Genomic DNA, 20,895 nt, shown 5'->3' with positions numbered 1-20,895 from the left:
TCTGGGCAATGTAAATTGAAAATCTTCTGCAAAGGATTCACCATTCTAGATGCCATTAAGAACGTTCATGATTAATGGGAAGAGGCCAAATGTCAACATTAACAGGAGTTTGAAAGAAATTGATTCCAACTCTCATAGATGACTTTGAGGGGTTCAAGACTTTAGTGAAGGAAGTAACCACAGATGTGGAAATAGCAAGAGAACTAGAATTAGAAGTGGAGTCTGTAGATGTGACTGAATTGCTGCAATCTCATGATAAAACTTGAATGGATGAGGAGTTGCTCCTTATGGTTGAACACAGAAAGTGGTTTCTTGAGATGGAATCTACTACTGGTGAAGACGCTGTGAAGACTATTGAAATCACAACAAAGGATTTAGAATATACATAAACTTAATTGATAAAGCAGCAATTATACTCCAATTTTAAAAGAAGTTCTGTGGGTAAAATGCTACTAAACAGCATCACATGCTACTACAGAGAAATCATTCATGAAAGGAAGAGTCAATTGATGTGGGAGACTTCACTGTTGTCTTATTTTAAGAAATTGCCACAGCCACCCCAACCTTCAGCAACCAGCAACCTGAGCAGTCGGCAGCCATTCCATTGAGGCAAGACCCTCCACTGTCAAAACATTATGACTTGCTGAAGGCTCAGATGATGGTTAGCACTTTTTAGCAATCAAGTGTTTTTAAATTAAGGTATGTACATACCGTATTTCCCTGAAAATAAGACCGGGTCTTATATTAATTTTTGCTCCAAAAGACGCATTAGGGCTTATGTTCAGGGGATGTCATCTTGAAAAATCATGCTAGGGCTTATTTTCTGGTTAGGTCTTATTTTCAGGGAAACACGGCAGTTTCTTAAGAAATAATGCTACTGCACACTTAATAGACTATAGTATAGTGTAAATATAACTTTTGTATGTACTGGGAAACCAAAACATTTGTGTGATTTGCTGATGGGTTTCAAGATTTTGGCTTTTTTGAACAGCATTTCTGTCAACAATCTAGTACATGTTTTCAATAAACATATGTAAACATTTCTACTGAGTACGTATTTTGGAATGAGACTTCTAGGTTCTAAGTTATGTGTATGTCGAGCTTTAGGAGATACTGTATACTGTAAACAGTTTACCAATGTGACATACCAACTTACATTCCTATCAGTGTTATAAGATTCAGCTGTTCCACATCCTTGCCAACATTTAAAAAAAATTTTTTTTTTCATTTTAGCTATTTTCATGTGTGGGTGGTAGTACATGACATTGTGGTTTTCACTTGCATTTCCATGACTAATTGAGCACCACGGTCTCATACGTTTGTTGACTATTTGGATATCCTGTTTTGTAAAGTATCCAAGTCCTTTGCTCATTTTTCTACTGGGTTTCCTGTGCGAACCTTTTTAATGTCTACTGGACGTGCAGTGATATTCCCGTTTTCATTCATGTTCTTTATACCTTCTTTCTTTTCTAGATCTGTCTTACTAACATTTTATAGTATTTTCAAAGAAAACATTTTCGTTTTGTTGATCCTCTCTACCATGTTTGTTTTCTAGTTCATTAATTTCTACCTTGAGTTTAATTGACTGGTCTTTGTCTAATTTCTCAAGATCTCACATTTTCAACATTTATTTCCTAATATTTGACTTCCAACATTCTTTCCTAATATTTTTTAAGGCTATGGATTTTTCCATCATCAAGGCTACTAGGTCCTCCAAATATATTTACTTGACAATTTCATTACCATTTAGTTTAAAACATTAATTTATGCTGTGATTTCTTCTTTGATCCATTCAGAAGTATAATGCTTAATTTCCAAATATATGGGGATTGTCTAGTGACCATTTTGTTACTGATTTCTATTTTAATTTCATAGCGGTCAGAGAATATTTGTTTTCAATCATTTGAAATTTGTGGCTTAGGATATGATTAGTTTTGGTAATTGTTTTATGAGCATTTGAAAATCAATGTTTAAATTTTGCAGATGTTGAGTGTAGTGTTCTACATCTGTCAGTTAGGTAAAGTTTTTAATTTGTGTTGTTCTATATCTTTACTAATTTTTTTGTTTTCTTATTCTATTACTTCCTGACTGATGTGTTAAGTTTGCCCACTATGATTGTGGAATATTTTTTTTCCTGTATAGTTGTAAATTTGTGCTTTATATATTTTGAAACTGTGCTATTAAATACAAACAAATGTATAAATATGTCTCCTTGATAAAGTGAAACCTTTATTTTTATGAAATGTCCCTCTTTTATATCTCTATTGATATTTCTTGCCTTAAAGTATACTTTGATAGTATTACAAACCAGCTTACTTTTGATTAATGTTTGCATGGTGTATCTTTTTTTCTATTCTCTTACTTTCAGTCTTTCCATAGGCTAATATTTAAGATGTGTCTTATGAAAGCAACATATAATTGAGGGGTTTCATAACACACCATCCCAAAATATGGCATCTTGGCATGCTGAGTATTTCAAGCTGAAGGAATCTGAAAACTGGCAGGTACAGGAAGAACTCTGATCTTCCCCTGAAGTAGGTCATAAGACCCTCATGTGAGAGGTGACCTCCCTATACCTAGAGGAAAAAAGCATCTTATATCTGAAGATGGAGGAACGCTGAGAAGAATTTGAATGAATAGGCCTTACTAAATTTCCGCTAGTTAACTACTCTTAGCTCGTTTCCTATGGTCCTATTATATTTTACCATGACTTTCCACTCTTCTTTGAGCCTAGTATAAAATCACTCAGGTTTAACTGTTTTTTTTTGTGTTTTTTTTTTTGGGTCTTCATTTCCTTATGAAGGTTTCCATGCCACATAAAACTTAAATAAATTTGCATGTTTTTCTCTTGTTAATCTGTCTTTTGTCAAAGAAGCCAAGCTGAGAATCTAGAAGAGTAGAAGGAAAATATTTTTTCCTCTTCTACAAAAGCAACATATAATTGTTTATTTTTTCTTCATGCATTCTGACAATCTTTGCTTTTTAATTGGACTAGTCTACCATTTAATTAATGAAATATTTGGGCTCATTAACAGCATCTTACTCTCTGTATCCTTTTTGCCCCACCGATTCTATGTTTCTATTTGCTCTTTGCAGTTTTTATTTAAATTCTATTTTTTGCCCTCTATTAGGTAAATAGTTATACATTATTTTATTCTTTGAATGGTTACTCAGAGCTGTATTGCCCAATTCAGTAGGTACTAATCACATGTGACTAAACTTAAAATTCTAATACGTTACCTTATACTTCAGTACATTAATGACGATGAGGACAATTAATATCAGAGTGCTTATTCAATCCTCAGAACAATCCTAAGAGGTGGGTATACTATTAACTTCTTCACTTTACAGATAAAGAAACTGAGATGCAGGGAAGTTAAGTAAATTATCTAATCTAATAAGTGATAGACACTGAATCTGTACTTAGAGGCTGTGCCCTATGCATTTACACTTACATGATATTTTCCATGGTTTTGGGTTTAATAAAAATGGAGATTGGGTAAAGTTGTGCAATCTGTAATCTCTTTATGGCATTTCCAGACACATCGAGGATACAGTGTTTGCCCTAAAAAAGAGGGAATAAAAAAGAAAAAACAAGTGAACCAAGTATTTTCAATTATATTAAAGGTATATTTCTGACAGGTATAAAATCTGAATTATGATATATTTGGATACTGTTCACTTAAGCAAACTTGTCATTTGTTAGCAAATTTCAAAGGGGAAATGAAATAAAGACAATGAATAATGACTATGAATAATTAATTTTCCTTTCTCAAATATTACATTTAAAGAAAGAAACGAAAATATAGTTCCTTTACTCCTAGTTTTTATAGGCCAGTAATCTCTCAAAATGGTAACCAGTATGGGTTTCCTATCTTTTGTTATGCTGAAAAAGAGCACTAAAAAAAATCCTAAGCTACCATCTTACCATAGACATCTTTTCATAAGAGAATAAATGATTAACAAGGTAAAAAAGCCTAGAACAAAGGAGAATCTTAAAAATGGAATGAATTTAAATTTATAAAACCTCACTACCAATACACTATCCTATTTCTCATTTTTTTGGAACTAGCAAACACTTTATCACAAACTGGTGTTTGGCAATCCCAGTTCTGATTTAAGACACTTCTGACATGCTTAAATTCACTGCCAAAGGCCATTTAGGTTTTTAATGAACATGAACATGTCCATGTTAAATAAGGTAGTACTTACAATTTATGAAATGGGTTTTTAAAATAACATATTTTAAATCAGTTGTCCTTCATAACGCACCTTGTAATCTAAAGGCTTGAGTCCACTTCAGTGAATAATTTCACTTTTGTAGGATATTTAAAATACAAAAATTAATATTATATAAATACTTCAAACATATAGAAAAGCAAAGAAAATAATAGACACACATGTACTGTGTTTCTCCAAAAATAAGACCTAACCGGAAAATAAGCCCTAGCATGATTTTTCAGGATGACATCCCGTGACCATAAGCCCTAATGCGTCTTTTGGAGCAAAAGTTAATATAAGACCTGGTCTTATCTTTGGGGAAACGTGGTACATACCATCTACTTTTATCAGATATTAACATTTTACCTGATTGCTTAGAAATTTTAAAAATACTTTACACCGAAACATTAACATTCTAGCATGTTTGCTTTATTTTATCCCTTTCTATAGGTACGTAAAGTTTGAGAACACATGGAAGACGTACATCTTTACCACCTATTTCCTAAAAACAATGGTATCCCTTACATAACTACAGTATAATTTTAGTTATCCAACCAGCATCCTTTACTGCGAAAGAAAAAAAATTTCTTGGTCCAGGATTCAATCCAGGATCACATGCTGCATTTAGCTGTAATGTCTCTTTAGTCTCTGTCAATTTGGCAGTTTTTCAGTCTTTGTCTTTCATGATCTTGATATTTTTGAAGAGTTACAGAACAATTTTTTCAATAGAATATGTCTCAACTTGGGTTTGTCTTATATATCCCATCAGATGGCAGGTTATATATACATTTTTGGCAGGAATACCACAGAAGTTGTATCCTTCTCAGTCCATCATATCAGGAGGCATATGATATCTATTTGTCCCTCTAACTAGGGTTAATTTTGATTACTTATTTAAGGTTTTGTCTGCCAGGTTTCTCTACTGTAACATCACTATTTTCCCCTTTGTAACTGATAAGTATTTTGGGGGAGGCTACGCTGAGACTATGTAAATATCTGGTTTCTCATTAGATATTATTTTACTCATTAATTTTAGCTGATGATTCTGGCCTAAAATTATTACCATGGTTATCAAGAGAGATTTCCTCATTACATCACTCCTACCTTTGTTAGTAGACATTCAATTGTAAGGCAAAGGTTTCCCTTCAATCCATTTATTTATATATTGATTTATGCTATTATGGACTCTTGGATTCTTTATTCTCTATGTTATAATCAGTTATCGTTATCTTTTATTTTAATATTCAAATTACCCAGATGTGGTCTTTGGGGGACCCTACAGTTTGGCTTCTGTATGTTTTTTTGACATATCCTCATTATTCTTTAAGCATTTCCTTATTTTTTTGGCACAGTAAAATATTCTAGGCTCAGCTTGGACCTTCCCAATCCCAGTCCTGGAATCAGCCATTTCTTCAAGGAGTTCTGGATCTTTTTAATGGAGAGTGATTTTTATGGTAGAAGCCAAGATCTAGGTACTGTATATTCTCACTGTTTACTGAGGAGTTGTCATTTTCAGGACTTTTTGAGGATAGAGGAAGGGAACATAGATATGTATATATACACACATCTCTATTTCTACATCTATCTATATTAGGATGCATGGGTTTATATTCATCTCTCTAATTCCAATCCAATTACTAGTTCATTGTACCCTTTACCCTTTCCGTATTTCTAAAATCCCTTCTAACAGTGAAAGAAACCAGCTCTCATTATTGTCAACAGATTAATTAGCTCAACACTAGAATATACATTACTGTCAGAACTGTTAGCTGATACCACTCTGAAAAACAAACGTACTAATTAGATTTCAGTATCTGTTTACAGATCCTTTTGTCTTTAACCTGTGTTCAGGATTATTGGGATTAAGGCTCTCCTCACCTCCCTTCCCCTCTTCAATGCAGTTATGTATTTGAAATATAGTTAGATTAATTTAGTTTCTATTTGTACATGATTTTGCTTTTCCCTTACCTTTCTTTGTTGATATTTTTGAATATATGTTAACATAGTTGTTCTAAAAGTCAAAATTATATAAAAAGTTATACTTTGAGAAATGTCATAGCTCCATCTCACCTACCTTTTCCCCAATGTCCCATCCTTTTCACCCCTCGCTCTGTAGGTAACCAATCTCATTAGTTTCTGATTTATCATTTTTATATTTTATATTTGTGTGAATTGTATATTCATATCTTTTGTTTATTTCTTTATTAGATTTTTGGTCTCTATTCCCTCAATTTTTAAGAGTTCTTTATATATTGGGAATATCAACCCTTTGCTTACAAATTTTTTCTGTCTGTCATTTTTTGGACCTTGGTAACGGTGTTTTCGGAAGATGTTTTAGTCAAGTAAAAGTCTTTTTTTTAAAAAACGTGGTCAAATCTATCAATCTTTTATTACATCTGAATTTTAATTCACATTTAAAAAACGTTTGCTATGCCCAGGTTAAATTTTCTTCTGTCAGTTGTATCAGAGCCAATTTTTGTGTATGGTGTAAAGTATGGTTTTAATTAATTTTTCCCAGTTGTCCCAGAACTATTATAAAGCCCTTTTTAAAAAGCTGCAGTGATTTGAAATTGCACCTCTACGATACACTATATTTTCATATGTATTTAGGTCTTTCCTGTATTCTCTTTTCTATTCTACGGTCTATTCATATGCTAGTGTTATACTGTTTTAATTAAGAAGACTTTTATAGTATACTTTAATATCTGGTAGGGACAGAATCCTTTCTAGCTTTTCTTTTTGTATTGTTCTGGCTTCTCATATGAACTTCAATTTGACTTGTCAAGCCCCATAAAAAAGCTGGTAGGTTTTTTTGGGGGATTGGGTTCATATACAAATTAGCTTTGAACTGACAGCTTTACAATACTGTTTTAGCTAAGGACAAGGGATTTCTTTACAGTTGCTCAAATCTCATAATTCTGTCTTTCAGGAGTGTTTCATAGATTCCTCATATAAGTCTACCTATCTCTTATTAAGTTTACTAAGTATTTTTATTCTACTTCTTATAAATGAGTGTTTTTCTATCATTATCTTCTAACTGGTTACTGTTCACGTAAATGAAGGTTATTATCTTCTAGATTTTAATTTTATATACTGCTACTTTACTCTAGTTTTTTATTTTATGTCTTTCATTTTGTAACAGCCTTTAACTTTATAATGAATTTATAATTTATTTTAGAAAAAAATTTTACAATAGAGTTTGTATGGTTTCTCGGACATATCATCTAAAAATATAATTTTACTCCTTTTTTCAATTCTTATGTTTCTTATTGATTTCTCATCTAAAGCACTAATACCTTGATTAAAATGAGTATGTGAAGTACAATGTTCAATAGTAGTGGAGATAAGGGACATCCTTGCTTTGTTCCTCATCATAATGGAATTGACTTGTGTTTCTCCCTTTAAGGATTTAAAACTAAGAATATCCATCCATCCATCCATGTTAATCTCTCTACTTTTTAAAAATAACACCAATATCTATGTTTTAGTCCCCACCTCCCCCAAGCCCCCCCCCAAAAGGTATTTAATCCTATCAAAAGCTTTTTTGGCATCTATGGATATGTGATTTTACTATTTAGATCTATTAATGTGGTCAACTACATTAATGGATTTTCTAACTTTGAGCCGACCTTAAATTCCTTTAATCCCATGTGGTCATGGTATACTATTTTTATAATGTAGTATTGGATTCTGTTTACTAAAATATTTAACATTTTTGCATTAATATTTGTAAGTGATATTGGTCTATGATTTTTCCTGTCCTCATCAGGTTTAGATGATCAATATCATTATACTTGCTTTGTAAAAAGAATGCTCTTGAACAGTTTATGGAGCGTTAGGACAATCTAACCTTTGAAAATTTGGTAGAATTTCCCTGTGAAGCCATCAGAGTACGGTGCTTTTTGTGGGGTACTTCCTTCTAAAGAAATCTTCCCATCTCTAATAGGTAATTTTGGTAAATTATCCATCTCAACCAAATTTTAAAACTTATATAAAGATGTATAAAGCGGTCTTTTATGATTTCATAATATTTCAATGGTTATGCCCCCTTGTCCTTTTCTGTTTCTATTATTTGTGATTTTTCTGTTCTAAAAAAAAAAAAAAAAATCAGGTTAGCTCGTGGTTTGTCTACTGGGTTATTTTGTTTTTTAGATTTTCTGTTTTTCTATTCTCTACATTATTAGTTTCTTTTAAAAACTTCTGTTTTTATTATAAAAAGAATATATACAAGTGACAAAAAATTTAAGTAGCTCAGAAAGACTATAAACTTAAAGGTGTAAGTTCTCTTTTTCCTCAAAGCACCAGGAGGACTGTCTATTTTTCTTTAAAACAGTTTGATTAAAGCATAACTGACATACAATCAAGTGCACATATTTAAAGTACAGGCATTATCTCGTTTTATTGTGCTATGCTTTATTATGCTTTGCAGATAATGTATTTTTCCATCAACATTGAGGATAAACCCTCCACCAGCAAAAAGATTACAACTTGCTGAAGGCTCAGATAATGATTAAAACTTTAGCAATAAAGTATTTTAAATTAAGGTATGTACATTGATTTTTTTTAGATATAATGCTACTACATACAAAACAGACTACAGTATAGTGCAAACATAACTTTTATATGCACTGGGAAAACAAAAAATTCATAGATATACCACACTTTGTTTATCCATTCACCAGCTGAGGGATGTCTGGATTGTTTTCAGTTTTTGTCCATTACAAACGGAGCTGCTATGAACATTCATGTACAAGTTTTTGTATGAACACATGCTTTCTTTTCTCCTAGGTAAGTACTCAGAAGTGGGTAACATATTAGGTGTATGTCTGAACTGTTTTTCAAAGTGATTTTATCATTTTATAGTCTCACCTAGCAGTGTATAACAGTTCCAATCGCTCCATATCTGTCAAAACTTGGTAAAGGTTAAAGAAATTTAGCCATTCTAATGGATGTGTAGTGGCATCTCATTGTGGTTTCAATTTGCATTTCCCTAATGACTAATTATTATGTTGAATATCTTTTCATGTGCTTATTGGCCATTTGTAGACCTATTTTAGAGAAATGACCTTTTGAATCCTATGCCCATTTTTTAATTGGGTTATTTGTCTTTACTATTATAAGAGGTTTTTTAAATTTTATTTTTAAACATATTCTGGATACACGTCTTTTATGAGCTACATGATTTGAAAATACTTTCTCCTAGTATATGGCTTGTCTTTTTATTCTCTTAACTGTGTTTTTTCAAGAGCAGAGGTTTTAATTTTGATGAAGTCCAATCTAGCTAAACTTTCTTATTAGTTTATCATTTTTTTCTTTTATGGATTGTGTTTTTGGTATATTATCTCAGAAATCCTTGCCAAACCCAAAGTCATGAAGATGTTCTCCTATGTTTTCATCTAGAATATTTAGTTTTAAATTTGTAATTTTTGACTATTTAAATTTTTAAAAATGGTATGAGGTGGGCTAGTCAATCATTCCAGCACCATTTGTTGAAAGACTTCCCTTTCGCCCCTACATTGCCTTTTCACCTTTGTCCACTTTTTGTGGGTGCATTTAAGGATTCTCTAATATGTCCTATGGATGTCCTTGTCTGTCTTCATGTCAATTTTACATTGTCTTGATTACTGTAATTTTTATAAGTCTTAAACTGTGTTGAGTCCTTTGGTTTTGTTGTTTTTCAAAGTTGTTTTGACTATTCTAGCTCCTTTGCATTTCTGTGTGAACTTTATTTTAGCATGTCAATTTCTACAAAAAAGTCTGTTGGGATTTTGATTGGGGTTGCACTGAGCCTAAAGCTCAATTTGGAGAGAACTGACATTTAAACAATATTGTCTTCAATCCATGAACATGGTATATCACTCCATCTCTTTAGGTCTTTAATTCTCTCAGCAATGCTTTGCAATTTTTAGTACATTGGTCATCAAATCTTTTGTCAGATTTATCTCTAAGTATTTAATATATTTTGATGCCACTGTAAATAATGTTTTTAAAATTTCAATTTATGATTGGTCTAGTATACAGAAATACAACTAATTTTTGTATAATGTTTGACACTGTAGCCTTCAACCTTGCTAAACTTATTAGCTCTAGTAGCTTTTTTTGGCAGATTCTATCAGATTTAATATAGACTATTATGTCATTTGCAAGTGAAAACAATTTTACTTCTTCCTTTACAATCTGGATGACTTTTCTTTCTCTTCTTTATTACACTGGCTATGATCTCTAGTATAATACTGAAAATTAGTGTTGAAAGTGGATATCCTTGACATTTTTTTTTTTTAAGATTTTTTTTTTTTTTTTTTTTATTGGGGAAGGGGAACAGGACTTTATTGGGGAACAGTGTGTACTTCCAGGCCTTTTTTTTCAAGTCAAGTTGTTGTCCTTTCAATCTTAGTTGTGGAGGGTTCTGTTCAGCTTCAAGTTGTTGTTCTTTCAGTCTTAGTTGTGGGGGGCGCAGCTCAGCTCCAGGTCTAGTTGCTGTTGCTAGTTGCAGGGGGCACAGCCCACCATCCCTTGCGGGACTCGAGGAATTGAACTGGCAACCTTGTGGTTGAGAGACCACTGGCCCATGTGGGAATCGAACCGGCAGCCTTCGGAGTTAGGAGCATGGAGCTCTAACCGCCTGAGCCACCGGGCCGGCCCTCCTTGACATATTTTTGATCTTCAGGGGAAAGTACTACATTTTTGAATCATTAAGTATAATGACAGCTGTAGGTTTTTTTGGAATGCTATCAGTTTGAGAAAGTCCTATTCCTAGTTTGTGGCGAGTTTTAATCAAGCATGGATGTTGATTTTGTCAAATGCTTTTCCTGAACTGTGGAGGTGATCACACGGTTTTCCTTTTTTAGTTTAATATGGTGAGTTACATTGACTGATTTTCTAATATTTAAATTTACCTTGCATTCATTGGATAAACCCTACTTGGTCATGACATATTATATATTTTTACATATTGTTAGATACAATTTGCTAAACTACCATTTAGAATTTCTGTATTTCTGTATCTATGTTCATGAAGGATATTAGTTTGTAGTTTTTTGTAATGTGTTGTCAGGTTTTGAAATCTAGGTAATTTACTCTCAGCATGAGTTAGTTGGGAAGTATTCCCTCCTTTTTAATTTTATGGTAGAAAATGGGTATTATTTCTTCCTTACTATTTGGTAGAATTTATTGGTGAAGCCATCTAGGCCTAGAGTTTTCTTTGTGGGAAGGTTTTTAAATACACATCAATTTCTTTAATAGATACAGGATTATTCAAATTATCTATTTCTATTTGAGTGAGCCTAAATACTTTATTTTTTCCTAGGAATTTATCCATTTCATCTAAATTGTTTACTTAGTGGTAAAAAGATTTTCCTAATATCCTGGTTTTTCTTCTAATATTTGTAGATTCTGTCACCTCTCTCATTCCTGATATTGCTAATTTGTGTCTTCTCTTTTTTCTGATCTGTCTGGTTAAAGGTTTATCAGTGACTTTTATCTCCTCAAAGAACCAGTTTTTGTAATTTCATTTTGAATTTTTCTCTTTTATGTAAGAGTTAACAGGTGGTTTTAAAATTTCCAGTTGTTAAGGACTTTGTTTTTGATTTTCTAATAATGTATAGCTTTATTGCATTGTGATCAGAGTATTATTTGTAATATTTGTACTTTGTGGAACTTGCTGATACTTTTTTTGCCACAGGTTTGCACAAGAAGTAGCTTGCTGTGATTTGTTGTTTACTTTTCTATTTACAAGTAATTTGAAGTTTGGATATTATCTGTCTCTCAGTTAGGCTGAGGGTACGGTTTTTTATATTTTTAATATATTTAAAAGAAATACATCACAAATAAAGCTAGCACTACAATTTCCTTCCCTCTCCTCCCAAAGGAAAACCACTGGATATTGGCTATATATACTCCTAAAGTAGATGTATCATTCTCATGCATATTTTTATGTTTACTGAATGTGTAGCCATAAAATATATAGTCTGTTTTATGTTATTTAAAGTTTATATAAATAGTATACTATATATACCTTTTACAACTTCATTCATTCATTATAATTTTGAGACTCATGTGGATACACCTAACTAGTAGATATATTGGTTGATTCATTCTAGCTGCTATATCCCTCTGAATGAATAAATAAGTTAATTATCCATTTCCCTTTGTTGATTCCAATTTTTCACTATTATAAAATGCTACTATGAACATCCTTATAATACAGGATCCTCATATGTGAATCTCTACTTAGAAACCAAAAAGTAGAATTTCTAAGTCATAGGATATGTGCATTTAGTAGTTATTGCCAAACTATTCTCAGAAGTTCTAATAATTTATATTCCCATTAACAACATCTAAGTTTTCCTTTTTCCCAAATTCTTGCCATCAGACATCTCCATTTCTTCAATTTTTAAAACGAATCAGAATTAACCAAACTTCTCATAGAAAGAGTAGCATTTACAGATGGAAAACTGAGATGCTGAAATACTGCTTTATGTTTTGTAGGTATTTTATGAGTAAGTCTTAAACTACTAGTTTTGAAGGTATAAAATAACTCACTCATGTTTATTTTCTAGACCCAAGGAGTGATTTAAGCATAGCAGCATGGCTGGACACACTATTTTGGCTTCACCATAAAACTGCTTTAACCAATGTCAATATATCATCATACGACTCTGAAGGATGCTTTTAGATACTCTGTTGCTGTTACAGTATTGCTGGGTATTTTTAATATTGTCATTTATTAAACAATTATTCAGGAGAAATTTCTGTCTAGTCTCCGTACCAGCAGTAATTACACTTATCTTGAAGATCTGGTTCATTTTTATTGATGGACATTGTTGATCTTAGCTCCTTAATTATGCTAGGTGTTGGAAACACAAGGTCTACCTCTAGCAAATGTACAGGACCTTGAAATAACCTCCCTTCTTAGAGAGAGTCATGTTATCATTTCTATTTTCATTTTGCCAATCTTCTTTGTCTTGTATATATTTTCCTAAGTCTTGAAAATTAAATTAGTTGAATGAATTCATAACATTAATTAATGGTGCCACATCTCTATTAAAAAAAAATGAATTAAAAGTTTCTATCCCCATCATTCTTTCATACTGTCAACGGCGTATCTAATTAGAAACTATATTCTGGGGTTACTTTGATGCTTACCTTTTCTGCTACTTCTCGCACAGACTGAACACTTGTTCCATACAGATGGTTGTTATATTGGCCAGCTTCAATGAATTTATGCTCCTGGATATCTTTTTCCATCTGTTCTCTTGAAGTCACAAAATGATAATCTCTTCCATCTACCTCATAATCCCTTTTTGGTCTAGTTGTATCTTTAATAGAAAAGAACTTGAGGAAGTGTTTAGTATTAACACAACAAAACCATTTTCCACTTAAACAACTGTTTTATAAAGTTCAACACAACAGAGATTAATTTAAATTTGAAAAGAGACAACAATATGGAAGATGTAGGAATAACTGATAAAATATCTAAGTATAAACATTAAAAAATGGTAATGTTTACTTTTACCACACACAGTGATAAACTGTTAAAAGCAATAATTGAGAATTTTTATGTGGGTTACTCACGAGGAACACACGATCCAAATTTGTCAGGAAATTCTGAGATCAAGTCATCATTTATCCTGTCTTTCATAGGTCCCAATATAATCACTGGTCGAGTATAATTAACTATAAAGATAAACTGCATGTTAAAGGGAATGAACACTAAACAAACATCAATGTATTTTGTTTCACAAGAGAACAAACGTATTCTTAACTGTTACAAAGAATTTGTCTCTCTCCATTAATGATGCCTAACTTGATAGTTTATAAACCTTCACTAAGATCTTAAATCAAAGTCGACCTCCTGTTGGAAGTAATAGACTTTGATAATTCAACCAAGTTAAATTCAGCATTTTAGCAGATAATGTTTCTGTACATTGCTAACATCATATCATTATGAATGAGAAAACACAGTACTGTGTTTTACTGATCATTTCTGAAGTACAAACTATGAGGAAACAGCTCAAAGGGCAAAAAGAAACTGGGTATTATTAAGTGATATAATCACAAGACTGATCTAGAAAGATAATCTAATAGAAGTGTATACATTGGCTTGTAAGGGATCATGATGGAAGAAAGGAAATTGGTAGTGAGAGTAGGAATTAACATTATGGTAGGTGAGATGAAAAGAAGGTGATAAATAAGGGAGATATGACAGAAGAATAACTAGGGCCTAGAAACTGATTGGACAAGACAGATAAGGAACAGAGAAAAATCAAAGTGATTCCAAGATTTTGAACAAGGGTCATCGGAAGGATAATGACACTATTATGAACACTGGAAAGAAGTTGCCTTGGAAATAAAATGCCAATTCAAATTGACTAGATTGTAATATACTGTGGGCTAAACCATGTTTCATAAAATACAATAGTAAATATCTACATTTATATATAATTAAATAACACAGTAAAACTATAACTTTTTTTGAGGTATGAGTTAGACCTATTTCCCAAATTAAGAAATACTTTTTACTGGGCCGGCCCGGTGGCTCAGATGGTTGGACTGCTGTACTCCTCACGCCAAAGTGGCTGGTTTGATTCCCACATGGGCCAGTGAGCTGCGCCCTCTACAGCTAAGACTGTGAACAATGGCTCTCTCTGGAGCTGGGCAGCTGTGAGCAGCCGGAGGTCGGCATAAGCTACATTAAGCTACGGTGGGCTGCCACCGGCTGCTGTGTGCTGCCATGAGCGGCCGGTGGCTGGCGTGAGTGGCCGGCAGTTGGTGTGAGCGGCCATGGGCTGCTGTGTGCTGCCGTGAACGGCCGGCAGCCAGCGAGAGCTGCCGCTGTGAGCAGCCAACTGATGACCGGTGACCGACTGCCTCGTGGGATGGGGGGTGTGTGTGGGGGGGTGGGCGCAAGGCTCATAATACCTGCTTAGGCCAGGGAGCTGTGCCCTACACAACCAGACCGAGAAACAATGGCTTGAACTGGAGTAGGGGTAGGGGGAGGCGGAAGAAGAGGGAAAAAAAAAATATGTTTTTCTAGAAGATTGTAAAACATCAACAGTCTTTACAAACCTTCTTGTTGATTCACTGGTTCATAAGACAAGACATATTCTTCTTGACCACCTATTATAAAGTAAAATACAGATAAGAAAATCTATAAAGGCAACTAATGCTAATTAATTCTTTAATACATAATATATAAATTACTAGGGATTCCTGAAAAAATAAGCAAAGATGTAGAAAAAGGTACTTTATAAATTATTTCTGGCAGGCTTTAGTAAAAAAAACGTGGCAAATTACAAAGTCATAAAGGTAAGTTTGATAAATGTAAAAACAAAATATAAATGTGTTATTTATTTAATAACTACTTTTCTGTTATTCTGTGCTTTACAGATTATCATTAGATCTATTTAAAACCTTCATTTGTGATATCAGGTATGTGCCATTAATTCTTTATTTAGAATCTAAGAACTATTAAAACTTTTAAAGATTAATACTTTAATAAATAGTTCTACATATGTGCATGTTAGGTAATTTACTGCTATTAAGAATATGCTTTTTTTTGGTAACGGCCAGTTATAATACTTAACAGAATACATACATATTTTTATAATTACAACCACCTTACAATCAAAAAATTTTAATGCAAAGGTAAAACTACTGTCTGTTTCACTGATGAAAAACTCACTTATTCTAATAATTCATTTATTCAATTATAAAAACATTTAAAGTTAAAAACAGCTTTAGATAAAACTAAATCCTTTCCTTCCAATAAAATGAATCACATAGATAGTAAAGGAGATAAAATATATTTTGTTTTGATCTTAAAAGCATTTTAGAAGTAAATCCTTTAAGACTAAAGGTTTAGAGCTTAAATTAAGCATATCCTAAATAAAAAAGTTTACAAATTATATCTCGACTCAATAAAAAGAATTAAAAAGAGTTAATTTCAGGAGTTCTTAACACACACACACACACACACACACACACACACAAAATGTGTAGAAAACAAACAGAAAGGACTGTTAATTCAAGTGGTTCAATGAAAGCAATCAATATTGGATAATGTATTTTAAGATTTTCTCCTTGATTAGCAAGATTCTATAACAACGTTTTCACTAAATTTGCCATTGGTTTATATTATATGAATGCAGCTATAGAACTTTTAAATTCATATATTGGCATATTCTTTCCTGCTTTAAAAGTATATTTCATTGTTTCCAAATTTACCATAATATATAAAATATACATTTATAAGCTGCTTTTTAAAGTACTGTATGTTAAACATGGTTTATATATTAGCAAAAACATGCAATTTGAATATTCCACACCTAATAATTCATGCAAATGATGAGACAGTATATACTTTCATTACCTCTTTTTAGCCTAGAAATCTTCTCAACTACTCTATTATGGTGAGCTCTGATTATAAGTTAATAAAATGCTAAAATATAAGAAATCACATTCCCACACCAAAAAAAAAAATTAAGTAACTACTGTGCAGAAAAAATAACCAACCAAATCAATGAGGGTTAAAAGTATATAATGTCAACATGAGAAATAGTAGAGACTGATATTAACAGGATGGACCTTTTGAATAGCCATACTCATCTGTAATCAAGATTACTTTCATATTAGACAGCAGTAAAAAAAAGTCAGAAAAGCAATTTTAATTTTTAAGGTGCTAAAACTATAATATTCATGTACTCTCCCCTCCTCCCATGCCCAAATCTGTCAAAAAACTCCACATGCTCATATAGTTCACTTAATAGTATACAGTTGACCCTTGAACAACTTAGGGGTTAGGAGTGCTGAGCGCTGCACAGTTGAATATCTGCACATAACTTTTGACTCCCCCAAAACTTAACTACTAATAGCCTACTGCTGATAACATAAAACAGTGAATTAACACATATTTTGTATGTTACATATATTATATACTGTATTCTTACAGTAAAGTAAGCTAGGGAAAAGAAAATATTATTAAGAAAATCATAAGGAATATACATTTATAGTATTTATTGAAAACCCCCTGCGTGTAAGTGAACCTGCACAGTTCAATTCCATGTTGTTCAAAGGTCAATTATAATACCAAGAATGTAACACATGACACCAAAAAGGAAATCAGTATTACAGTTTGAGCAACTGTTGAAAATTTTTCCTTCATCATTTCTTACATTCACCAAAGTCTGGTGATAAACAATAACTTGACCCAGATCAGAACTGGTGGCACAGAATAAAAAAGGAAATAAAGCCAATTATAATTTAGTATTACTGAAAAATATTTTAATGTTCATGTTAAAATAGAATTACTAAAGAAAACGGCAAAATACAAGTTCACACTTATTTAACTAGATATGTGTATATCTTTAAAGTAAGTAAATATATACTGTGTTCACGAATAGAACTGCTTGTAAAAAGAATTTTAGTATTTTATTAAAATTTTGGAAATTAACTTCTGTATATACAATATGATTTTATTTTTCAAGTTCAGAGTTTTACTTGGCTTGTCCTGATTTTAAAATATTAAGCATCTAATTTTCCGTTTTAGAACACATCACTAAGAGAAAAATCCCCCCAAAGAATATATGTTACTCGAGATTACAACAGAACAAGTAACTTAAAACACTTACGGTAACTACTTTCACTATCGCTGGCATTGGAAGTTACATGCTCTGAAATTGCAGGACGATGGAAAAAAATAAAGAAAACACAGTGTGATGAGTTTTTAAATAGCATATGATCAAAATAAACATAAGGTGACATTACAAAATGCTGAGATATAAACCACACATACCCAACAAATTTTAAAAAAGCATTATTGATATTCTTTGAAAAGTTTAATTTTTTTCAAATAAATAAATATGTATTAGCAAGGAAAAACCCCGTAATTAAGAACAATGCCTCATTTTTGTACAATACTGTTTATGAACAAAATCTATTATTACAAATAACAAGCAGAATATGACAAAGAGGGCAAAGTGATCCTAAATTAGTCCAATTGTACACATAAAACCCCCAGAGAGGAAAATGTAGTTGGCACCATTTCGTTTAGTTTATGAAACAGTAATGACTAAGAAGACACATTATATTTGAGCAAACCTGCCCATTTTAATAAAGGGATATCTTGAAAAATAAATGATCTTGCTTTTAGTTCAGTTTTTCTTGTTCCTGAAAAGAAATGAAAATCCATGTTCCTGAGATCATACAGATAAAGTATTTTAGATGGCATAGATTCAGATGCCTCAATAAAAGTAAAATAGAAAGGAATTCTAGAAGGTGGAATTGTAATTTGAAATAGACTGGTATTTCTGAGAAACTCTGCTTTGATAAAATTGACAATGGCTGCTTTGCAAGACAAAAGCAAATACACCCAGTTGCAAATTAATTGCCTGGCCCCTCCTTGAAAGTGACCCCATTTCATAACTTGTTCAGTAAACACCATGCCCTCTTCTCATGTAAATGTAATCTCAGGTGTTCTCTCAATAAATGTCTCTCTTGAATTTAAAAAAATGTAATTTTATTTATAAAAATTAAAAAACGCAAGTTCCCCAGGGAGGAAAATCTGAATTTCTTATGTCAGGCAAAGGAAAAAAAGGTTTTAAAGGATAAGGAAAAAGTTTCAGGAGAAATTATCTGCTGTACCATACCATCCACAGTCTCTTAAAATCAATAGCATTCAAAGAGAATGAATAATTAGCTCATTATCTTTTAAAATGGCATGGTTTTGTCTTTTTATAAAAGTAAATAAATCTTCACGTTTGTTAAAAAAAAAAAATCAATAATAGCACTACTGAAAACTTCGGAGAATGGTAAAACTTAAGAAATCAAATAAAGTAACAGTTTTTGAATTGTTATAGTAAAAAGTAAGCATGTTATTCTAAACTGCAAAGACAAGATACAACTTTCTTAATCATGATTATGTATATATTAAATCAAAAATATTAAAAATTATAATATATGACAAGCACATGTAAAATGGTGGTTTTTAAAAAGTTTATATTTAAAAAATTCTCCTGTATTACCTCATTAACCTCAAGAATCACTCTAAATTCTTATATAATAGTCTATTGGACTGCTAAGTCACAGTTCACTTTACTACTTATTATTTAGACATTTTAGTTTGCTTTAAATTGTTTTCCACAAACATCAACAAATTATTAAGAATGTCTCTATTTATATAGTTTTTCACCTTTTGCCCTATTTCCTTAAAATCGGTTCCAGAAATAGGAGTGTCCAAAAAAAGTTCTTAAATTTATATTAGGATTGATACTACACTCTGAAATCTTTAATACGTAAAAGAAAGAAACATTAATTATTGCAATGGAGTGAAAAAAGGGGGAGAGTAAGTGGGAATATAGAATAAATATTAATATTAACCATGAGATGACAATAATAATAGAAGCTGGGTAAAATAATACTTGTGGAGTTTATTTTACTATTCTTCTACTACTGAATATGTCTAACATGTTATATAATAAAAACTGAAAGTTACTGTCTCTTCTCTATCTTTTCTGGGGATTTTTCCTACTCATCTTTGAGTTCTCTAAGATTACCAATTGCTATTACATAATCAAATTCTTCAAGTTCTTTCAAGTATCCTTTATGTAACTCTTCTACAATAAAATCTTGCTACTTAAAGTATGGCCCTTGGAAAAGCATCATCATCATTGCTTGGGAGCCTGTAAGAAAGGTAACATGCTTTTTTTCCTGATAAAACGAATCTTTTTCAAGGCATTTCATTAAAGATGTTCAAATATCTAATAAACACATATAAAAATGTTCAAGTTTTTACTTATCAGGGAAATGCAAATTAAAACCACAACAGATATCTCTACCACCCACCAGAATAGCTAAAATGAAAATACAAAACCAAAACAGATATGCTAAGCATAGAGAAGGGTATGTAGCAATTGGAACTCATACTACTGGGGGTGGGTGTGGGTGGGTAAATCGGTACAGGCACTTTGGAAAACTATTTGGCATTACCTACTAAAGCTGAATATATATATCCCAGAAATTCCTTTCCTAGGTATTTCCCAACAGAAAGATACATATCTGCTCATCAAAAGACATGTACAAGAATGCTCAAAGCAACAATATTCAAAACAGCCCTAAGTATATGTTTATTTACAAATCTGAGACTGTATGTGTGTGTGTGTGTGTGTGTGTGTGTATATATGTATATATAGTTTCATATTTTACTTTTTTCACTTATATTGTGAGCATTTTCCCACGTCATTATGTTTTAATGTTTTTCAATGGTTATATAATACTACAAAGTATGGATAAATCACACTTCATTACCACTTTTCAAGACATTTTAGGATGATTTTAATTTTGGGGGGAGGGGCTGCAATTTCCTAAGGTTACAGCCTTAGGATAAATTTCTTGAAGAGGAAAAGATAAGTCGGTTCAAAGATAAGCTTTTCCAGAAAGGCTACACACCAATTTATACTCCCAATAATAGTAGTATGTTAAAAGTAATCATTCCACAGAACCCTCTCCATCACTGGCTTATGCTTTAAAAGAAAAGTCTACTAACATGATGGTTAAACATCATTTTGTTTATTGATTACTAGGAACATTAAACATTTGTAAATGCTTATTTCACTTGCTTATCTTTTGAGCACTCTTCTCATATCTTTTGCCCAGTTTTCTAGTGGAGAGTTAGTCTGT

At 32.0% G+C, this 20,895-nt stretch overlaps 1 protein-coding gene across 23 annotated transcripts in view; it reads right to left on the bottom strand.

Moving 5' to 3' along the window:
• Positions 1-20,895, bottom strand: part of DLG1 (discs large MAGUK scaffold protein 1) — a 241,839-nt gene that overhangs the window by 11,512 nt on the left and 209,432 nt on the right. For 12 of the 23 annotated variants that reach the window (XM_019723532.3, XM_019723554.3, XM_019723573.3 and 9 more), the window contains 6 exons: positions 17,850-17,891; positions 16,807-16,842; positions 15,289-15,339; positions 13,795-13,896; positions 13,366-13,538; positions 3,456-3,565 (listed from right to left, as the gene is read on the bottom strand). In XM_019723532.3, the coding sequence (XP_019579091.3) occupies positions 3,456-3,565; positions 13,366-13,538; positions 13,795-13,896; positions 15,289-15,339; positions 16,807-16,842; positions 17,850-17,891 (514 nt within the window). The remainder of the gene's footprint in view (positions 1-3,455; positions 3,566-13,365; positions 13,539-13,794; positions 13,897-15,288; positions 15,340-16,806; positions 16,843-17,849; positions 17,892-20,895) is intronic. The other 11 variants (XM_019723561.3, XM_019723567.3, XM_019723587.3 and 8 more) reach the window with 3 other exon arrangements.

Source organism: Rhinolophus sinicus, chromosome 17 (assembly GCF_057876585.1).
Source record: "Rhinolophus sinicus isolate RSI-liver-muscle chromosome 17, RSI-T2T, whole genome shotgun sequence".
Classification (NCBI taxonomy): Eukaryota; Metazoa; Chordata; class Mammalia; order Chiroptera; family Rhinolophidae; genus Rhinolophus; species Rhinolophus sinicus.
Note: the sequence above shows the minus strand (reverse complement) of the source record. Positions and strands in the feature narration are given on the sequence as shown.